We start from the raw sequence: 19,528 nt of genomic DNA, 5'->3' as shown, positions 1-19,528 counted from the left end.
TCCCTTCCCACAAGCTGCAGTTTTGCCTCGATTCGCCTTATTTGTGTATATGTAACATTTTAGCAACCTGAACGCTATTTTAATTTTAGGTTCTATTTTGTGGGTGATGAAGATTTGCTTGAAATCATTGGAAACAGCAAAAATGTAGCTAAGTTACAGAAACACTTCAAGAAAATGTTTGCCGGTGTCTCGAGTATCATCCTAAATGAAGACAACTCTGTCGTCCTGGGCATCTCGTCCCGGGAGGGCGAGGAGGTAGGTCAGTTTCTGGTTGTGACTTGGAGAGCTTCTCTCACCTTGGCACACCGCAGTTCTCAGGTTGTCTTTGTTTCAGGTTATGTTTAAAACTCCCGTGTCAATTACTGAACATCCCAAAATCAACGAGTGGCTCACGCTGGTGGAGAAGGAAATGAGGGTCACGCTGGCTAAGCTCCTTGCCGAGTCCGTCACAGAAGTCGAGATTTTCGGTAAAGCAACTTCCATTGACCCGAACACCTACATCACCTGGATTGACAAGTATCAGGTTCGTACAGCAGAAGGGGCAGTCTGAGGGTGGGTGCACGGGCTGTCCTTAAAACGTCCTTTTGAATCTTGTGCCCTGTGTCTTTCAGGCCCAGCTGGTGGTCTTGTCGGCCCAGATAGCCTGGTCTGAGAACGTGGAGATGGCCCTGAGCAGCGTGGGCGGGAGCGGCGATGCGGCACCCCTGCAGTCCGTGCTCAGCAATGTGGAGGTCACCCTGAACGTGCTGGCCGACTCGGTCCTCATGGAGCAGCCCCCGCTCCGCCGGCGCAAGCTAGAGCACTTGGTTAGTCCTGGCCTGGCTCCTTCCTCCCAGTCCCCTCTTGTGCCTTCGACTCCAGTGGTTGAAAGAAATCATGGTTGGAAAATACTCTCATTGGTGTAAGGAGAAAGCGGACGGCCGCTGACAGGCTGGGGTGTGGTGGTCAATGCCTGTTCCTGCTGAAAAGCAGTCTTGGGGAAGTGGAGTCGCACACACGGCCTCCTGGTAAAGAGGAGGGGGACACCCCGTCAGGGTCTTCCGCCCTCTCGTCCTCTCCTTCCCGAAGAGCCACCCCAGGAGGCCGTGGCCCACGATCCGGGTGAGCCCGGCGTGCCCCGAGCCCAGGTCACTCGCTGCTGGGCTTTGCCCCGTGTGCAGCAGACAGACGGCTCCTCTCCCACCACGCTTCATGCTGGTGGCAGAGTTTTTACTTAAAATGGGGTGTTTTTGTTTGTTTCTTTGTTTTTGCTGCAGCTCTTGATTCTGTGTAATTCCATTACATCGATAACAGTCTATTGTTTTTAAAAGTGAATTTGCATTTTGGAATATTTACACTGTAACTGTGCCTAGAATCTCAGTTTAAAAGTCTACTGAACAGTCCCGACGCCCAGAGAATGCACTTGTGTACTTTAGTTTACATACTTTAGCTCAAGAAGCGTACTGTATGATAAACTCTGAAGGTGACTCTTTCTTCAGATTACAGAGTTGGTTCACCAGAGAGACGTCACAAGGTCCTTGATCAAGAGCAAGATCGACAATGCCAAATCTTTCGAATGGCTCAGCCAGATGCGATTTTACTTTGACCCTAAGCAAACCGATGTGCTACAGCAGTTGTCCATTCAGATGGCAAACGCCAAGTTCAACTATGGCTTTGAGTACCTGGGTGTCCAGGACAAGCTGGTGCAGACCCCCCTCACCGACCGCTGCTATTTGACTATGACACAAGCCTTAGAGGCCAGGCTAGGGGGGTCCCCCTTCGGTGAGTCGCTCCACAGAGCTGGACGGGTGGACTCAGATAGCAAATGTAATTTTTAAAGGTTAAGCAAATGATCTAAATGTATTTCATAACTGCACAGCTGGTCTAAAACTTTAAATTTACTGACAGTCATTACATTTACAGTTGGCCCTTGAACAACACGGGTTTGAACTGTGCAGGTCCGCTTGTACACAGATTTTTTTTTTTTTTTTTTTTTTAATAACTGATGCAGTCAGCCCTCTGCATTCATGAGTTTCACGTCCTCAGATTGGACCAACTGTGGACTGAAATTTCCATCCATGGTCGCTTGAATCCGTGGGTGTGGAATTTGTGGGTGCAGAGGGCCAACTGTGGACTTGAGTTCTGTGGACTGGGGGTACATGGCAGTCCTGGATCCAGTTCCCCTCAGATACCGTGGGACAACCATACTTTGACTTTTTTGCTTTTTATAATTCTTTTAAAACCAAAGGTGTGTTCTTGTTGAGTTCTCAGTTACTTTTCTTCAAACAATAGGGCCTGCTGGGACTGGGAAGACTGAGTCTGTCAAAGCTCTTGGCCATCAGCTGGGACGCTTTGTTTTAGTTTTCAACTGCGATGAAACCTTCGATTTCCAGGTGAGAAGCTTTGTGGGACCCATCTGGAGTCCAGAGCCCCCAGAGGGCCGGGTGGGACGCCATGCCTGCACCCTCACAGAGCCACCGGCCTGATCGCTCAGCTGGGTCCCTTTGCCTCTGAGGCCTTTGCGGACGGGGATGTTGGAGCTGTTCGAGACGCCCGGCACGCGCTTGCCGTCAGCCTGGCCTCCGCGCCTGCAGAGCTCGCTCTGTGGTGTGGCTTAGCGTCTCTCTAGTGTCTGTGTCGGGGAATAAACAAATGACGTGGAAAAGGTTTTTTAAATAACAAAAAGTGATGGCATAAAAATAACAGTTTCATCACTGGGATTTTATTGGCACAGGAGCAAAGTGTGATTTGCTACGTCTGTACACTTGCTGTGTGTAGGGCTGGGCCCCTCGCCTCGCGTGTGAAGCTGATTCCACCCTCAGGCCCCCCGGGAGGGAGGCAGTGTTGCTCCTACCTCACAGATGGGCAGATGAGGGTTTTGAGGTGTGATTTGCCCATGGTCGGGCAGGTGTCCAGGCCGGGCTTGGAGCCCTGTACAGCCAGCTCTGAGGCTGTGGTTTTTAGCTCCTTTCTGTCTTTCCATTTCAGGCGATGGGCCGAATCTTTGTGGGACTTTGCCAGGTGGGTGCATGGGGCTGCTTTGACGAGTTCAACCGCCTGGAGGAGCGGATGCTCTCGGCTGTGTCCCAGCAGGTGCAGTGCATCCAGGAGGCTCTGCGCGAGCACTCCAACCCCAACTACGATAAGAGTAAGACTCGTTTTTCTCCTTCAAGTTCCTTAGAGAACGCAGAGGGGATTCCACTGTGGGCTGAGTTACCACCCCTCTGGTTAGAAATAAGTGAGAATTTGATTTGTCTCCAGGACTTGCTGTTGGGGCAGGGTGGTGGTCTGGGAGAGCAGGTGCACCCTTGCCTCAGAGCAGTCAGTCCTTCCCCTGCAGAAAGAAGCCCCCTTGCTCCCCCCAACACCTGCCACAAGTACATGTTTGAGCCACTGGGGTCCTGTTCCCCTCTTCCTCCCACATCCCCATAAGCCAGGCTTCCTGGCGCCTGTTTGGCCAGAGTGTCACAATGGAGTGCCCACTCCAGGGGCTCCAGGGCTGCTTCACTTGCCCCGTCCCACGCAGAGCCCGGGCGCGGGAGCTGCAGGGGGTGTGGAGGTACATCGGCACGGGGCTGTTTACACGCCCAGTTCAGCTTCTAGTGCTCCGTTTTATGTGATAGCGGTAGTAACCCGTCTCACCAGACCTCCTGAGTGAAACAGAAGGAGTGTCAAAGCAGGCGGCACCTGGGTGCTGCAAGGCCCCGTATGGAGGAAATGTAACCCTAAGAAGCCTGGGCTGCTTAGGGGGAAGGCTGTTTATTTGTGTCATGGCCCCAGGAAAGGGTTATTCTTGTGACCTAAGCCAGCCAGTTTTTTCACGACATTCATTGGCTTTTATTTCTGCACCTGCTGTTGGGCTGTACTTGTGTTCTTGGGTTGACCTTGTGACACCCAGTAATGCGTGAGTAGGGTAGCGGGCTCCCTGCCTGGTGACTTGATCTGTTACACATTCAGACAGCTTTCGTGGGGATGAGGTGTGTGAGGATGGGTCTGCCTGGGCGGGTGGGTGACACGCCTGGTGAGAGCCCATGGAAAGGTCAGACAGCAGGGAGATGGGTGCTTGGTCTGTAGTTTTAGAGAGATTTTAGAGTGGGTTTTTTTGACCATCACAAGTCTTAACACCGTTGTCTGATTTTCTGATTTTCAGCCTCTGCCCCCATCACCTGTGAGCTGCTGAACAAACAAGTCAAGGTGAGCCCGGACATGGCCATCTTCATCACCATGAACCCTGGCTATGCAGGCAGGTCGAACCTTCCGGACAACCTGAAGAAGCTGTTCCGGAGCCTGGCCATGACCAAGCCCGACCGGCAGCTGATTGCCCAGGTCATGCTGTACTCCCAGGGCTTCCGCACCGCGGAGGTCCTCGCCAACAAAATCGTCCCATTCTTCAAGTGAGTAACGTAGGGGGACTCATGACCATGTTTCTGCCGTGCGTTAAGGCGCCATTTTAAGTTTATGTGATTGTGACACATCTTTCCGAGTGCCCATCTCTGACTTGGCAGTGGGCACCCTTGGTGCTTAAAGTGCACTGTTTTTGAAGAGACCCTTTTCCTCTGTAGACTCTGTGATGAGCAGCTCTCTTCTCAAAGCCACTATGACTTTGGTCTGCGAGCCTTGAAGAGCGTGCTGGTCAGTGCGGGTAACGTGAAGAGAGAGCGGATTCAGAAGATCAAGAGGGAGAAGGAAGAGCGCGGCGAGGCGGTCGACGAGGGAGAAATCGCGGAAAACCTCCCTGAGCAAGAGGTGGGGGCGGACGGACGTTCCTCCATCACTCAAACCCACACTGGTTTCCCCGGACGTTCCAGCGTCTCAGTCGTGGCTGGAGCGCTGTCACTGTACCCGTGCGTGCGGGGCCGAGCACTGACCCAGGGTGAGGGGGCGCCGGGTCTCCCTGCTTGTTCACAGGACATCCTGGGCATCCCCAGGGCTCATGCGCTTCTCCCCACGCAGATCCTGATCCAGAGCGTCTGTGAGACGATGGTGCCCAAGCTGGTGGCGGAGGATATCCCGCTGCTCTTCAGCCTCCTGTCGGACGTGTTCCCCGGCGTTCAGTATCACCGCGGTGAAATGACCGCGCTCCGAGAGGAGCTGAAGAAAGTGTGTCAGGAGATGTATCTGACATACGGAGATGGAGAGGAAGTCGGCGGCATGTGGGTTGAAAAGGTACCTGGGGTGGTCGTGGCGGCCATGGCCACGGGGAGAAACCCATCTGAGAGCTCTGTTCACGCAGGCTGGGCCCGTCGGCTGCCTTGTGCAGATTTGCCCCCAGGCTTATTAACCTAAATGTAGTGATAGCAAAACTTACTGAAATTTTCACTTACACAGCGTAGTTCTCTGAAGGTGCCAACTAGAGGGAGCGTCGTAGTTAGCAGGAAGCGTCTATGGCAATGAAAGCCCTGTTGACAAGACTTCCCAGCCCCGTAGGGTAGCAGCGTGCTGTCAGGACGCCGTTTACAGTCTGTGCTGGCCGTTTCTTTCACCCCCGCCGTGAGGTTGACTTAAGAGAAAGTATGTTAAGCACACAAGCCACGTGCTGACCCTGAGCTACTGTCCTCCTGGGTTAGACAAGCGGCTCGTTCATCTGGTCCCTGCTCTCCTGGCAGGGGATCTCGGTCTTTTTTGAGGCAGCTTGGTCAGCGTCTCCTATTCCAGGGGCTCCCAGTTTTCCTAACTTACCAAACAGCTCCCACAGTTTGGTTGAAACCCCTCCTGTGCTGGTTGTGGATGTGGCCTGTGGAAGGTCTCTCTGGTTAGAAAGCCCCAGTATTTGCCTTGAAGGATTCACGTTACATGTTTTTTCTTTGGTGTCGGGAGACGTGGCCGAGGAGCCTCCCTCTCCTCCCCCGGCGCTCACGCACCGCTCTGCTGGGCCCTGCAGGTTCTCCAGCTCTATCAGATCACCCAGATCAACCACGGCCTGATGATGGTGGGGCCTTCGGGGAGCGGGAAGAGCATGGCCTGGCGCGTCCTTCTGAAGGCTCTGGAGAGACTGGAGGGCGTGGAAGGCGTGGCCCACATCATTGACCCTAAAGCCATCAGCAAAGACCACCTGTACGGGACCCTGGACCCCAACACCAGGGAATGGACAGACGGGCTGTTCACACACGTCCTGAGAAAGTAAGTCCCCTTGGGTCAGTGTCTGCAGTCCAGAGAGGTGGGCCCTCGGCTCGCTGTCCTGTGATAAATGTACATTCTTTCTCCAGCCGCAGTCTGAATGCATGTGAAAGTCACCCTGGAGACCACCCTGGGGTGAGCATTTCTGATCTAAGTCATGCTGCTTTAAAGCCCTTCCTTCTGCCGCAGGATCATAGACAACGTGCGAGGGGAGCTGCAGAAGCGCCAGTGGATCGTCTTCGATGGCGACGTGGACCCCGAGTGGGTGGAGAACCTCAATTCGGTGCTGGATGACAACAAGCTCCTCACCCTGCCCAACGGCGAGCGCCTCAGCCTGCCGCCCAACGTGAGCATCGCGCTCAGCGCTCGCTGGCTGGGGCCGGGGGGCGCAGGCAGCGATCTGTGCGCTAGGTTCTTCCATGTCCGTGGCTAGTGAGAAATACTCTCAAAGGGTTTATTTGTAACTTTGCACTATTTATTGAACGTTAGGCAGGCTCCACAGTTGTCAGTTAACCTTCCCTGCAGCCCTGTGGTATGGGGTCGTAGTCAGGACTTCTGGGAAGTGGCAAAATGAGGAGGCTTTCAAGGCCATCCGTGCACACGCCGCCTGAGGGGTCAGTAAATGCGGGCGGGCCTGCCATGGCTGTGCGTTCGTGCTATGACCCCATGTCTGCAGTGTCACCATCTGCCGGCCCTTGAAAGTACAGCAGCGAACAAAACAAAACCCTTGCTCTTCCGGGGCTCACAGTCTGATCTGGAAGGCCAGAAGACGAGATGCATGGCGATGGTGCCGCAGAGAAAATTGAGGGGAGGGGAGCATCGATGGGGTGGGTGGCACTGCCGGGAGGGGCGACGCAGAGGCTTCTTGGGAAAGGGGGTGGCTTCTGCAGGGGTTAAGGGTGTGAGGGAGCAACCATCGTGGCTTCCAGGCATTCCAGGTGGAGGGACGGGGAGCAGGAGAGCATCTGGCTGCGCCTGGTGTGTGCGCGGAGGGCAGGGCAGGGGCTGAGTGGAGAGAACTAGAGGAGAGAAATCAGGGTGAGAGCAGGTCGGGCGTGAGGCCTGGTGCGGGGGCTGCGAGACAGTCTGGGTTGGGGGTGATGTAACCTGTTATGTTTACGGAGATCCTCTAGCTGTTTGGAGGATGATTGAAGAGGGCAGGGTGGGAGCAGGAGGACCACTGGGAGGCCGCACCCCGGGCACAGCCATGGGGGTGGGTTGGGCGAGTTGGGTGGTGGTGGAGGTGCTGAGAAGCGGCTGAGTTGTAGGTATAATTTAAAGTTTGTGCCAGAGGGATTTGCTGACAGCCTGGAGGTGGGTAGAGGGAAGGACCCTGAGCGGCTGGCGATCGCCAGCTTGTATCTGGAAGGGTCCGCACAGTGGCTGTTGTCACTTTAGGAACCAAGCTGCAGTGCTCAGTGCTGGTCTGAGAACGTGCACTTACGCAGACTCGAGTCCCCATCTGGCTTGTCAGGTTCTTTTCTCAGAGCTCGTTGCCCAGTAGATCATAGCGTTGTCAGAAAGAGATGGATCCCCTCGTGAGCACTGAAGTTCAGGCTCTGGAATCAGGCTCTGGTTTGAATCTCAGCCCTGCCATCTGCCAACGGTGGGACCCAGCCTGGTTGCCAGCCCCGTCTGTGAAAAGGAGACACTGCATGCCCGTCTCATGGGACAGGTGTGAGGACTGAGCCTGGGTGCGAGGCCACGGCTTCTGGCCGGGTGGCGCCCTCGCTGCTGACACCCCTCCAGGGAGCTGTTGCTCCTGCTCCGCCAGGAGCTCCCCTGCTCCTCCCCCAACACCTGTTTTCCTGCACAAATTCTTTTGTGGAGTGAGGTTGGTGGATGTTGTAGTGACGCAAGCTATAGATATTCTTATTTTTAAATAAGTGCACAGAAATTAGATTTAAATTGCTGTTTCAACACATCTATAGATAAAATCACTTTAACATTCAGGTCTTCACCAAACCCACGTTGTTAAATCTACTTAACGTTTTCTCTCAAGGTGCGAATAATGTTTGAAGTGCAGGACCTGAAGTACGCCACCCTGGCCACTGTGTCGCGCTGCGGCATGGTCTGGTTCAGCGAGGATGTGCTCAGCACCGACATGATCTTCAACAACTTCCTGGCCAGGCTGCGCAGCATCCCCCTGGATGAAGGGGAGGATGAGGCCCAGCGCCGGCGCAAGGGCAAGGAGGACGAGGGGGAGGAGGCTGCCTCCCCGATGCTGCAGGTCAGAGCACAGCCCAGCTCAGCTCGGCGGGGTGCTGGGTGCGTGTGCGGGGCGAGGTCAGGCGTGCCAGCCCTGAGCGGTTCACGGACAGTCACCGCACCTCTGTTGAAGGCAGGCAGTCGTTGGAGGTTTGCATAATCGGTGTTGCCTTCTACCAGCTTCTAGGGAAGCCAGTGGTCGCAGCTATGAAAGCCACGACAGGAAATTTTTTTGTTTTCTCTGCAAGTTAGTGGAAGACTGCCCTTTCCCTTTTCAGTGGTGAAAACCACTATTCCCATAAAGCGTGGTGTTAGAGGATCAGCAGGGTAAAGGGATAAGGGTTGGTTTCTGCCACTTCATTCTTCATTTTTGCGATCCACAAAAGTTTCTCAGAGTCGTGTGACCCTCTCCGGGGCCTCAGGTAGGAGAGATGTTAATCTCCTGGCTTTCTGAGGCGGCAGCTAAGCCTTGGTCTCTCCCTTCCGCAGATCCAGAGGGACGCAGCCACGATCATGCAGCCCTACTTCACGTCCAGCGGCCTGGTCGCCAAGGCCCTGGAGCACGCCTCCAAGCTGGAGCACATCATGGACCTGACGCGCCTGCGCTGCCTCGGCTCGCTGTTCTCCATGCTGCACCAGGCCTGCCGCAACGCGGCCCAGTACAACGCCAACCACCCCGACTTCCCCATGCAGCTCGAGCAGTTGGAGCGCTACATCCAGGTCAGGGCGCCGAGGCTGCGCATCTGCGCGGCCTGCCTGCCCCAGGGAGTGGGCTGGGCCTCAGGGGCTGGGGCAGTGCGGGCCACCTCCCGACCTCAGAGGCTAGGTACCACTTCCTCGCAGTTAGTGGTGCTGAAAGTGTTTTTCCTTTATCGTTGAAATTTTATTGAAAATGGGCTCCCGTTGCCCTTCCAACAGCGGTACCTGGTGTACGCCATCCTCTGGTCTTTGTCTGGAGACAGTCGGCTGAAGATGCGAGCGGAGCTGGGGGAGTACATCAGGAGGATCACCACAGTGCCGCTGCCCGCTGCGCCCAACATCCCCATCATCGACTATGAGGTCGGAGCATGGCGCACGCCCTCATCCCTTGGTCCTTGCCTGGCTGATTCCATCTGTCCTGGGGCAGCCTCACTGCAGACTTTGACTTTACCTTTCTTTCCTGGGAAGGGTTTTGTCCTTCTAGTTTTGTGTGGTACAAAGGAAGCAGGTTGACCTGGAGGTTCCGATTTGTGTGAAACTGAGCATGTCCTGTGGGTGGGGAGCCCACGGGTGGCGGGGTGACCAGCCCACCCATGTGTGCAGGTGTCCATCAGCGGAGAGTGGTCGCCGTGGCAGGCCAAGGTGCCTCAGATTGAGGTGGAGACGCACAAGGTGGCAGCCCCCGACGTCGTTGTCCCGACCCTGGACACTGTCCGCCACGAAGCCCTCCTGTACACCTGGCTGGCCGAGCATAAGCCGCTGGTCTTGTGCGGCCCTCCGGGTTCCGGCAAGACCATGACGCTCTTCAGTGCCCTCCGGGCCCTGCCCGACATGGAGGTAATGAGGCTGGCGTGGGCAGCAGGCCTTTGGGGCTTGGGTACAGGCTCAGCCTTCCAGCGCTTGACTGGTCTCTCCCCTCCTCGAGGTCGTGGGCCTTAACTTCTCGAGTGCCACGACCCCAGAGCTGCTGCTGAAGACCTTCGATCACTACTGCGAATACAGGCGCACCCCTAATGGAGTCGTCCTGGCTCCCGTTCAGCTCGGAAAGTGGCTGGTGTTGTTCTGTGATGAAATCAACTTGCCGGACATGGATAAGTACGGCACGCAGAGGGTCATATCCTTCATCAGACAGGTACGTTTTCCCCCCGGCCCCAGCCCCCCAACGACACTCCCCGTTCTCATTCCCCCTGACGCGTCGCGCTCCGCCTTCCCTCAGATGGTGGAGCATGGAGGCTTTTACCGCACCTCGGACCAGACCTGGGTGAAGCTGGAGAGGATCCAGTTTGTCGGGGCCTGTAACCCGCCCACGGACCCTGGAAGGAAGCCCCTCTCGCACAGGTGACACGGCCCTAGATGCCCCTGGCCTCGCACACACACCAGTTTCGTGATCGCCTTACACGTAATGTGACGGAAATCCGGTTCTAATTACAAAGCACTGCTAGTCTTAGAGTTCCTCTTGGGTTACTTGCTTTGTGCCACGAGGATATGCCCTCAGAACACAAGCACAGACTTTCTGTTGGGCAGGAGTGAGCTGCCCCTGACCTGACTCTAGAGCCAGGACGAGGCTGAGAGAAGCCTGAATCATTTTCCCATCTCTGCTTGGTTCTTTTTCGGATTTTCTCACCTGCTGTCACATGTCAGACCCAGGCCTGAGAAGTTGGTGTGAGACCTCGACCAGCGGTGACCTGGCCCCACGGAGGTGGAAGCAGCCTGGTCTGGTCCGGGGCAGGGTGGCTGTCCCCTGGGGTGCGCTGCTCCTCACCCGCTTGGCTGAGCCGGGCTCTCCGTGCAGGTTCCTGCGCCACGTGCCCGTAGTGTACGTGGACTACCCGGGACCGGCCTCCCTGACGCAGATCTACGGCACCTTCAACCGGGCCATGCTGCGGCTCATCCCGTCCCTGCGCACGTACGCCGAGCCGCTCACCGCCGCCATGGTGGAGTTCTACACCATGTCCCAGGTACACGGGCTCCCGCGCCCTCGTACCTGAAGCGCTGCGTGCAGAGTTCTTGGGCCCAGGGGCGTCCTCCAGGGGCTCACAGCCGTCCGCCCCAGGGCTGCGGCGGTGGCCGTTTCCTAGCCTGTTCACACCATCCTCGGCCAGCAGGGCACCTGTGTTCTCCACTGGGGAACTGAGGCTGCGCTAAGCGGTTTCTAAAGGGACGTGTACAATTCTGCTGTAGCGGTGTCAATATTGTGGGTCTGTAACTGTTCTGCTGTATTTGTGGTGACTGCGCGTGGCCTAGCCTCTCGGGCTGGACCAGTTACACTCCCACTGCAGTGCCCCTTTCAACCTCGAAAAGGTATTTATTAAGAAGACTTTTGCCCATAGGATGTACAGAAGTAGTTCCCGTGGTTTTGACTTTTGTTCCTTTGTGAAGCCTTCCTGTGTTGGTCTAACAAGAGCTTGTGGGAGGGAACTGCCCATTTTCTGTTTAGAGTCCTTATGAGCCCTTGTCTGTCAAGCACTGCAAATATTTTAAATTTTGTATAATTGCAGTTTTTTCCAACAGCAATTTTAATGTCATTAAATGTAAGGTTTTTTTTTTCAATTGCTTCTGCTTTGGAAGTCAAGCTTCAAATGGCTTTCCCTCAACTTAGCAATTACTTTTTTTTAAAGTATCTTTAGAATTTTTTGGTAGTTTCATTTTTATAGTTTTATTTCTTTCAACAGATCTTTAAATATAACTAATTTCAACATAAGGTGAACTTGGACTTGACTTTGTTCTGAATAGTAGTCCCAGCATTACTTACTCATTCTTAAATATTCCAGGGTCTATATTCTTTATCTTTAATATAAAAATGTTAGACAGCATTTGCCCTTTTAACCACTTGTTGTGCCTTAGGGCATGTACACGTAACTTACATTTTTCCAATTCCCGCAGGAGAGGTTCACTCAGGACACACAGCCCCACTATATCTACTCGCCCCGTGAAATGACCCGGTGGGTGCGAGGTATCTTCGAGGCACTGCGACCCCTGGAGACGCTGCCGGTGGAAGGCCTCATTCGGATTTGGGCACATGAAGCCCTCCGTCTCTTCCAAGACAGGTGCAGCCAGGGATCCGAGTAGCTCCGAGCTCCCCTGCGTTGGCCCTCCTGACCCCCCCAAGTCAGGGTCTACACAAGGCTGGCCTGCCCTAGTTTGAGGCAGTCCTGTTTTTATCTCTTATGTTGGGGTTCTACCACTTTAAAAGGTGGTCCTTTTTATGTTACGTGAGCTACCTTCATTCTCCCCTTTTAATTAAGAAATTGAGCTACAATACCATTTTCACAGATTTCTCAACATATCAGAGATAAAATCTTGCTTAGGTTCAAACTCTGCACCAGCAGTTATGCTTCTAAATTCTGCCTGGCTGCAGTAACTACATGTCATGCTCACTAGACTTGGTAGACTTCTGAGTTTATCATGTGTTCAGCTTCTCAGAACGTACCCCTCACACCTGTAAGGACAGGTAGAGGCTCTCCTGCCTACTATGTGTTTTCTTTCGTAAGCCTTGTGTCTCCCAGGCTGTGCACATTGCAGTTCCCTATTCTGTTCCTTTAATATCCCTTGATATTTGGAACATTTATGCTAAGCAAGCTTAGAAGTTAGAATCAAGCTTAGAATCAGATTTTCATTGTTTAAGACAATGTAAACATTTTTAGAGGAATTTTTTAAGGTTTTCGTATTTAATGTCTAAGTTTTGGGTTGCTTAAGCATCTTGAGATTGTTAGGTTCTTCCATTTGTAGAAAATGAAAATTTCTGATAAAAGACTAATCCCAGCCCTTGCAGTAGCCCACCCACCCACAGAACCTGGTGTTTTCTCACCGCGGCCTCTGTCTAGAGTCGGATACGCATGTCGCTTTTCTTCCAACAGACTTGTAGAAGACGAGGAGAGGCGCTGGACTGACGAAAACATCGACATGGTTGCTCTGAAGCACTTTCCCAACATAGACAAAGAGAAGGCAATGAGCCGGCCCATCCTGTACAGCAACTGGTTGTCCAAGGTAATGAATGTACATCATGTTACAGGTGCTTCCTTTTCTTCTGTCCTTTTAGTTAGAATTATCTCCTAATCAAGACATCTTTGCCTTGAAGTGCCCTGTAGATGGGGCTGTGGTCACAGGCATGCTGCTCTGCGTGTTTGCAGCCACTGATAATTCAGGGCAGAAGATCGCAGGGGCGTGGCGGTGGCTGGCTGGCCACCTGTGTGTCTTCCCTCGGGAGGCGGCTGCTCCAGCAGCTGTGATCCCAGCCAGCACGAGGGGGCTTCCGCCTGTTTGCACTGAAGGAAGTCTCTGCTTCGCCTTGCTTTCATTTCTTCACAGTAAAAACAGGGCAGTTGTGAATAATACTAAAATACTGAACTGAGTTGACATTTCCAGAGTTACCTATGAATTGTCCCTTTCTCTGAGAAAGAGAGTAGGACGTCTTCGTAAGGTACAGTCTCGTGCATTTCGTTCAGTGGGCAGTGCTGATCCAGGGTGAGTTAACTCTTCCCGAGGAGAGCTCAGTCTCGTGGGGTGGAAACGCTCAGTTTTGGGAGAGGTGGCCCTGGCCTTGGGTCTTAGGGTTCCTAGGCCTTCATCTGAGTGTCAGGAAGCATGTGCCAGGCAAGGGCCTGCAGAGGCCAAGGCACAGAAGCAAAATAGCATGAGAGGCTTGTTCAGTGTTGCTAGAATGTTCTATTTATTTCTAGGTTCTGGATACTAATCCTGTTTCATTTATTGGCAACATCTCCCAGTGGCCTTTCACTGTCTTTATAGTGTCTTTTGAAGAATAAATACTCGTAGCCGCCTTGTCATTTACACCTGTAGTCCATCTGTAATTGAGTTAGTGTGTGGAGTGAGCCCCAGGTTCGTTCTCAGTTTTTTTCTTATGAATGTCCATTGTCCCTGCACTGGGACTCTGCAGTGTCACTCTGTCACAGTGTGTTCCCTGTGTGTGTGGGTCTGTTACTGAGCTCGGTCCTGGCCATCGGTCCATTTGTTGCTTCCTGTGCTAAAACCATCACAGTTACGAGTTTACCTGGTAGGACAGTCCCTCACACCTGGCTCTTCCTTAGGGGAGGCCTTTTTATCCTTGGGCCTTTCGTCTTCGAGATGAAGTCGGCGCCAGAACACCACCCACCACTGCGACTTTGACTGAGCTTACGTGGAATCTGTGTCAGTTTGGGCGGAACTGACATTTTTACGATAGTATTTCTCTCTCCATGATCATGGTGTATCTCTCCATTTATTTAGGTCTTTGTGATGTCTTTCAGTGAAGTTCAGATTTCTCTGTAAAGATTTTCCATGTCTTTAGATCTCATCCTAGTTACTTACATTTTTGTTGCTGTGTAATAAATACCTACGGTCATCTCATTTTTTGACATTTCCTCGATACATGAAAATATTATGCACTTTGCTATAATAATTAAGGTGATTTCTTCTTAATAATTGAATCTTACCTTTTTCCTACAGGATTACATTCCAGTAGACCAAGAAGAGTTAAGAGATTATGTCAAAGCCAGGCTGAAAGTCTTCTACGAGGAGGAGCTGGACGTGCCCCTGGTGCTGTTTAACGAGGTGTTGGACCACGTGCTCAGGATTGACCGGTGGGCTTTTTGTTGTTGCGCCCTCGCCACTCGCCTAAGCAGTTCTGGATTTGACGTTGGGAGGGATCGCACCAGGCCTCGGGCTGTATCCTGACGGGCCTCCCTGCACCTCCACTTCGGCCGTCTCTCCCACTTCTCTCCCAAGTCCAGCTCTGCTGTCCCAAATCTCCCTGCTCCTCCTGGCACTTCATCCCTACCGTGATCACGGCCATTCATCCTCCTACTGGGGGCAGCTCCACATCTTTGGTCTTTGCATCCCCACTGGACCTGGCAAATAACAGTTGCCCTACAGTGTTTAATGTACAAATTCAAGTTAAAACACTTTCCAAATGCTATAGACTGAATCATGAAAAGGTTTAGGACTTGAGTGTCACAAGGGGAGTGGAGTATAAAAGCCTTAACGGTTTACCCTTCCTAATAATGTTTCAGAATATTCCGTCAGCCTCAAGGCCACTTGCTGCTGATTGGTGTCAGTGGAGCAGGCAAAACCACCCTGTCCCGTTTCGTGGCCTGGATGAACGGTTTGAGTGTGTACCAGATCAAGGTGAGTCTTGCAGCCTCTTAGTCCCAGCAGTGGATCCTTGTTCATGCATGTGGCTCCTTGAACAAGACCAGATCTGACCTGCCACCCACTCCTCTAGGTCCACAGGAAGTACACAGGGGAGGACTTCGATGAAGACCTCCGGACGGTGCTGAGACGGTCCGGCTGTAAAAACGAAAAGATAGCGTTTATAATGGACGAATCGAACGTGTTAGATTCTGGATTCCTGGAGCGGATGAATACCCTTCTGGCCAACGGAGAGGTAATCAGAGACACACCGCGTACCGTGTGCACATCACGTGGCGTCGGGGTGACGAGGACCAACCAGCCGTGGTGCTCTTTTACCTCCAGGTTCCTGGCCTCTTCGAAGGGGACGAGTACGCCACCCTGATGACCCAGTGCAAAGAGGGTGCCCAGAAGGAGGGCTTGATGCTGGACTCGCATGAGGAGCTGTACAGGTGGTTCACCAGCCAGGTCATCCGCAACCTCCACGTCGTCTTCACCATGAACCCGTCCTCAGAGGGGCTCAAGGACCGCGCGGCCACCTCCCCCGCGCTTTTCAACAGGTGTGCTGGTCTCTCTCAGCCCTGGTCACAGCAGTCGGCCCCCTTCCGAGAGGCAGACGCTGCTTTTGGTCGCTGTTTTGAGATGTGGGCATCTTTGCAGGTGTGTGTTGAACTGGTTTGGGGACTGGTCCACAGAAGCTCTGTACCAGGTCGGCAAAGAGTTCACGAGCAAGATGGACCTGGAGAAGCCCAATTACGTCGTGCCCGACTACATGCCAGTCGTGTATGACAAGCTGCCACAGCCGCCGTCACACCGGGAGGCCATCGTGAACAGCTGTGTGTTTGTTCACCAGACCCTTCACCAGGTCGGTTCAGTTTGAGATGACGGGCAGTAAAACCCGCCACTGCGCTGACATAAAACCCGCCACCGCGCTGACATAAAACCCGCCACCATGCTAACATAAAACTCAGCTGATAGAAAAGCAGGTCCCGAGATGCTTCTTAGTTGACATTGTTCTGTCACCTGCAGAAGAGATGCCCACTTCTCATCTGTTTCCTTACCTCTGCTAGTGGCATCTCCTGCTGGTCGCCCAGCTGTGTATTCCGAAATTGGCTAACCTTTACTGCACATGGTGACTCCATCCCTGTGGAGCACCTACCCCGACCCCCTGTCCTCACCGCCACCATGTCCAGGCCCGTGCTCTCCCTCTAGGCCGGGCTCATGCACTCTTTCTATAAAGGGCCAGGCAGTGAATGTTCTGGGCTCTGCAGGCCAGACACAGCTGCTCAGCTCTGCTCTGGGCACAGGAGCGTGTTCACGTGTGAGGGAGAGTGCACAGATGTGCGGCTGAAGCCCCGTCTGCAGAGGCTGCAGGGCAGGGTGTGACTTGCCAGCCCTGGCTTGCTACCTGTCCTTTGGACTCTGTATCCGAAGAGTCCAGTCTACTCCCACCTGCAAGGCTCTGTGAAAACCACTCTGAGTTTGTGGGTGTCCTGTTGGCCCTGCCTCCCCACCTCCTATCCCTGCCACGCCTGCAGGTGGCCGCCTCTGCTCCCAGTGTGGTCCAGCTGGCTTCCTGGATGGCCTCGTCTCCCACTGCCCAGCTTCGAACCCCCCAACCTTGATCACCAGGCATCAGTGCTGCCTCTTAGTGTGATGTCTGCTGAGAATCAGCAGCAGAAATGACTGGCTTACATAGTAATGACCAGTGTGCAGAGCCTTCCCTTGCAAGGTGTGCCTCCGGGGCAGCCGTAATCACTTTCTTATGGGGGCTGTGTCCATGCCACCATCTCTCACAGGCAGACAGGGTATTTGAGGGTAAGTCGCAGACAGCGTCCTGAGAAGTGAAAAGATTTGACTTTGTTTCCTAAAAGGCTAATGCTCGGCTAGCCAAGCGCGGAGGCAGAACCATGGCCATCACTCCTCGCCACTACCTGGACTTCATCAACCACTATGCCAACCTGTTCCACGAGAAGCGGAGCGAGCTGGAGGAGCAGCAGATGCACCTGAACGTGGGGCTCAGGAAGATCAAGGAGACAGTCGACCAGGTGTGCCTCGGGCCTGGGCGAGCGCCTCTTCCTGCAGTGGGCCGGCTGGGCTCCCCCGTCCAGGGAGTTCCCACATGTCCCTGTTTCCCTAGTGTGGCTTTTGCTCCTTAGGTGGAAGAGCTGCGTCGAGACCTCCGGATAAAAAGCCAAGAGCTGGAGGTAAAGAACGCGGCGGCCAATGACAAGCTGAAGAAGATGGTGAAGGACCAGCAGGAGGCTGAGAAGAAGAAGGTGCTCCTTTGTGTTTGGGGGCCGGGCACTCTGGGTCTCTAGTGAGGGAGAAGGGAGTTTAGTCTCGGGGTGGGGTGGGGTCAGGGCTTACCGGGTTTAGAGCGGGGTGGGATGTCCGGGGGCAGGCGAGGAGCGCTGTTTCAGGCTTTGCTCAGCAGGTTAACCAGTGCTGACCCCTAGCTCAGCCATCTTTCCTCCCTAGGTCATGAGCCAAGAAATCCAGGAACAGCTGCATAAGCAGCAGGAAGTCATCGCAGACAAGCAGATGAGCGTCAAAGAGGACCTGGACAAGGTGGAGCCAGCCGTCATTGAGGCTCAGAATGGTACGTGCACCCTGGCAGAGGCCTGACTCTCTGGGGGAACGTGGAGGCTGGGGGACAGCACGGGCTGCCCCCAGGGTTTCTGGCTGTGTACGCATCCCAAAGCGTGATTGATGAGCTTCTGGGGGCTTCTCTAGATTCTTACCACTGTCCTCATCTCTTAAGCAAAGGTCCTGTGATGTTACTCTGCCTTCACCATAGTGAGACCTTTTCTTAAGAGAAAATCGACAAAATAAACTTAGTGAATATATTTTTTAAAAATCTGGTAGTAATTTCACAAATATGTTAGTTATAAATCCCTGACTTAAATTTCATTCAGAAATATGAGGTACGCAGTGTTGCCATCTTATGGTCATTTCTGAGAGCGCCCTGGTTGTAACTAGTAGTTACTGATTCAGTCACTTCTTCCTGTCCACACTCCAAATGCCTGTGAAATGTTGCAGGAGGAGGCAGTAACCCATCACGCTGTCTTAGTTTGCAGTAACACAGTAACTAGGAGTGGCCTTGACCCTGCAACCCCCTTTCTGCCCATCAGCCTTTAACTTGTTTCAAATAACCTGATTGTAATTTTCACATTACACCACAAGATGAATTTAAATGCACATCTAAACTAGGTTTTTGTTCAGAGCTGTATTTCAATGAAAATTTAATTTCACTCTTGCCTGCTGAATAATTACTTTAAAAAAGCGTTTGAACAGAAGTTGAGAGTGGAAAACTGCATTTCAGTTTGTGGAAGGTGTTGGCCATTTTTTTAAGAACTGTTAGTTCTGTATCTTTACCCAGATAGACAACTTTTAAATTGTGGCAGGGTGGGATTTATAGCTCAGTGGTAGAGCACATGCTTAGCATGCACGAGGTCCTAGGTTCAATCTCCAGTGCCTGCATTAAATGAATGAATTCTGGCAGATTGGAAATGTCTTTTGTTTTATGGTGTAATAGTAAATGAACAATTTTATTTTTAAAAAATGTTTGAATCTTTATGGAGGTAAAGGAATTAATGAGGATTTGTGAGACATTTTTAAAGATACTACCCTGCTGGTTACAGAATGTTGCAATGTGGGCTTAGTACCGCAAGGTCTCTGCAACTGTTTAAGAGATGGGCCACTTCAGCTGTTTCAGAGGGTTTTAAGACAGAAAATCCTCCGTTCGCTTAGACCTTGTGCCCATTGTCCCTCCCCTGATCAGAGTCGAGTGTCCGGCTGTGGTTGGGTCCCCTTCTCACCGTGTTCTCCTGCCCCTCCCCGCCCCACCCCTTCTGCTTCTGTGCGCCCAGCCGTGAAGTCGATCAAGAAGCAGCACCTGGTGGAGGTGCGGTCCATGGCCAACCCTCCCGCCGCCGTGAAGCTGGCACTCGAGTCCATCTGCCTGCTGCTGGGCGAGAGCACGACGGACTGGAAGCAGATCCGCTCCATCATCATGAGGGAGAACTTCATCCCCACCATCGTGAACTTCTCTGCCGAGGAGATCAGGTGGGTATTGCCGGGAGGGGAGAGACTGCTCGGGTGTTGAGAGGTTTTCCTGCTTGCTCACGGCCTCGTGGTCCGTGGCTTAACGCACGCAGAAGCCGGCGTCAGCTGCATCGATCGCACAAACACCTTCCCAGCCCATTTCTACTCAAAGTGGTCAGATTTCTTCTCCACGTTCCTGACAGTAGTCTTCTGATCCCTTTACTCCTGAGTACTGTTCTGACCGCACAAATGGCTGAGCGCAGAGCTGGCCTGAGCCTGCCTCCAATTGTGGAGGGGGCAAGAAGGTCAGAGTTCCTTTCAACAGCCAGATCCCTGTCACCTGAGAACTGGGGTC

General features: G+C 53.2%; 1 protein-coding gene across 1 annotated transcript in view; it reads left to right on the top strand.

The window, feature by feature from the left end:
• Positions 1-19,528, top strand: part of DYNC1H1 (dynein cytoplasmic 1 heavy chain 1) — a 61,273-nt gene that overhangs the window by 30,024 nt on the left and 11,721 nt on the right. The window contains exons 24-52 of the mRNA XM_074365017.1: positions 90-255; positions 335-523; positions 612-806; positions 1,479-1,761; positions 2,272-2,372; positions 2,968-3,127; positions 4,130-4,373; positions 4,542-4,725; positions 4,933-5,145; positions 5,861-6,099; positions 6,286-6,442; positions 8,099-8,326; positions 8,794-9,024; positions 9,223-9,363; positions 9,607-9,840; positions 9,929-10,135; positions 10,220-10,341; positions 10,796-10,961; positions 11,887-12,050; positions 12,861-12,990; positions 14,446-14,579; positions 15,009-15,123; positions 15,221-15,382; positions 15,472-15,686; positions 15,787-15,991; positions 17,001-17,174; positions 17,286-17,405; positions 17,608-17,728; positions 18,999-19,194. Of these exons, the coding sequence (XP_074221118.1) occupies positions 90-255; positions 335-523; positions 612-806; positions 1,479-1,761; positions 2,272-2,372; positions 2,968-3,127; positions 4,130-4,373; positions 4,542-4,725; positions 4,933-5,145; positions 5,861-6,099; positions 6,286-6,442; positions 8,099-8,326; positions 8,794-9,024; positions 9,223-9,363; positions 9,607-9,840; positions 9,929-10,135; positions 10,220-10,341; positions 10,796-10,961; positions 11,887-12,050; positions 12,861-12,990; positions 14,446-14,579; positions 15,009-15,123; positions 15,221-15,382; positions 15,472-15,686; positions 15,787-15,991; positions 17,001-17,174; positions 17,286-17,405; positions 17,608-17,728; positions 18,999-19,194 (5,196 nt within the window). The remainder of the gene's footprint in view (positions 1-89; positions 256-334; positions 524-611; positions 807-1,478; positions 1,762-2,271; positions 2,373-2,967; positions 3,128-4,129; positions 4,374-4,541; positions 4,726-4,932; positions 5,146-5,860; positions 6,100-6,285; positions 6,443-8,098; positions 8,327-8,793; positions 9,025-9,222; positions 9,364-9,606; positions 9,841-9,928; positions 10,136-10,219; positions 10,342-10,795; positions 10,962-11,886; positions 12,051-12,860; positions 12,991-14,445; positions 14,580-15,008; positions 15,124-15,220; positions 15,383-15,471; positions 15,687-15,786; positions 15,992-17,000; positions 17,175-17,285; positions 17,406-17,607; positions 17,729-18,998; positions 19,195-19,528) is intronic.

Source organism: Camelus bactrianus, chromosome 6 (genome assembly GCF_048773025.1).
Source record: "Camelus bactrianus isolate YW-2024 breed Bactrian camel chromosome 6, ASM4877302v1, whole genome shotgun sequence".
Taxonomy (NCBI): Eukaryota; Metazoa; Chordata; class Mammalia; order Artiodactyla; family Camelidae; genus Camelus; species Camelus bactrianus.
The sequence above is the reverse complement of the archived record's forward strand: the minus strand, read 5'-3'. Positions and strand labels throughout refer to the sequence as shown.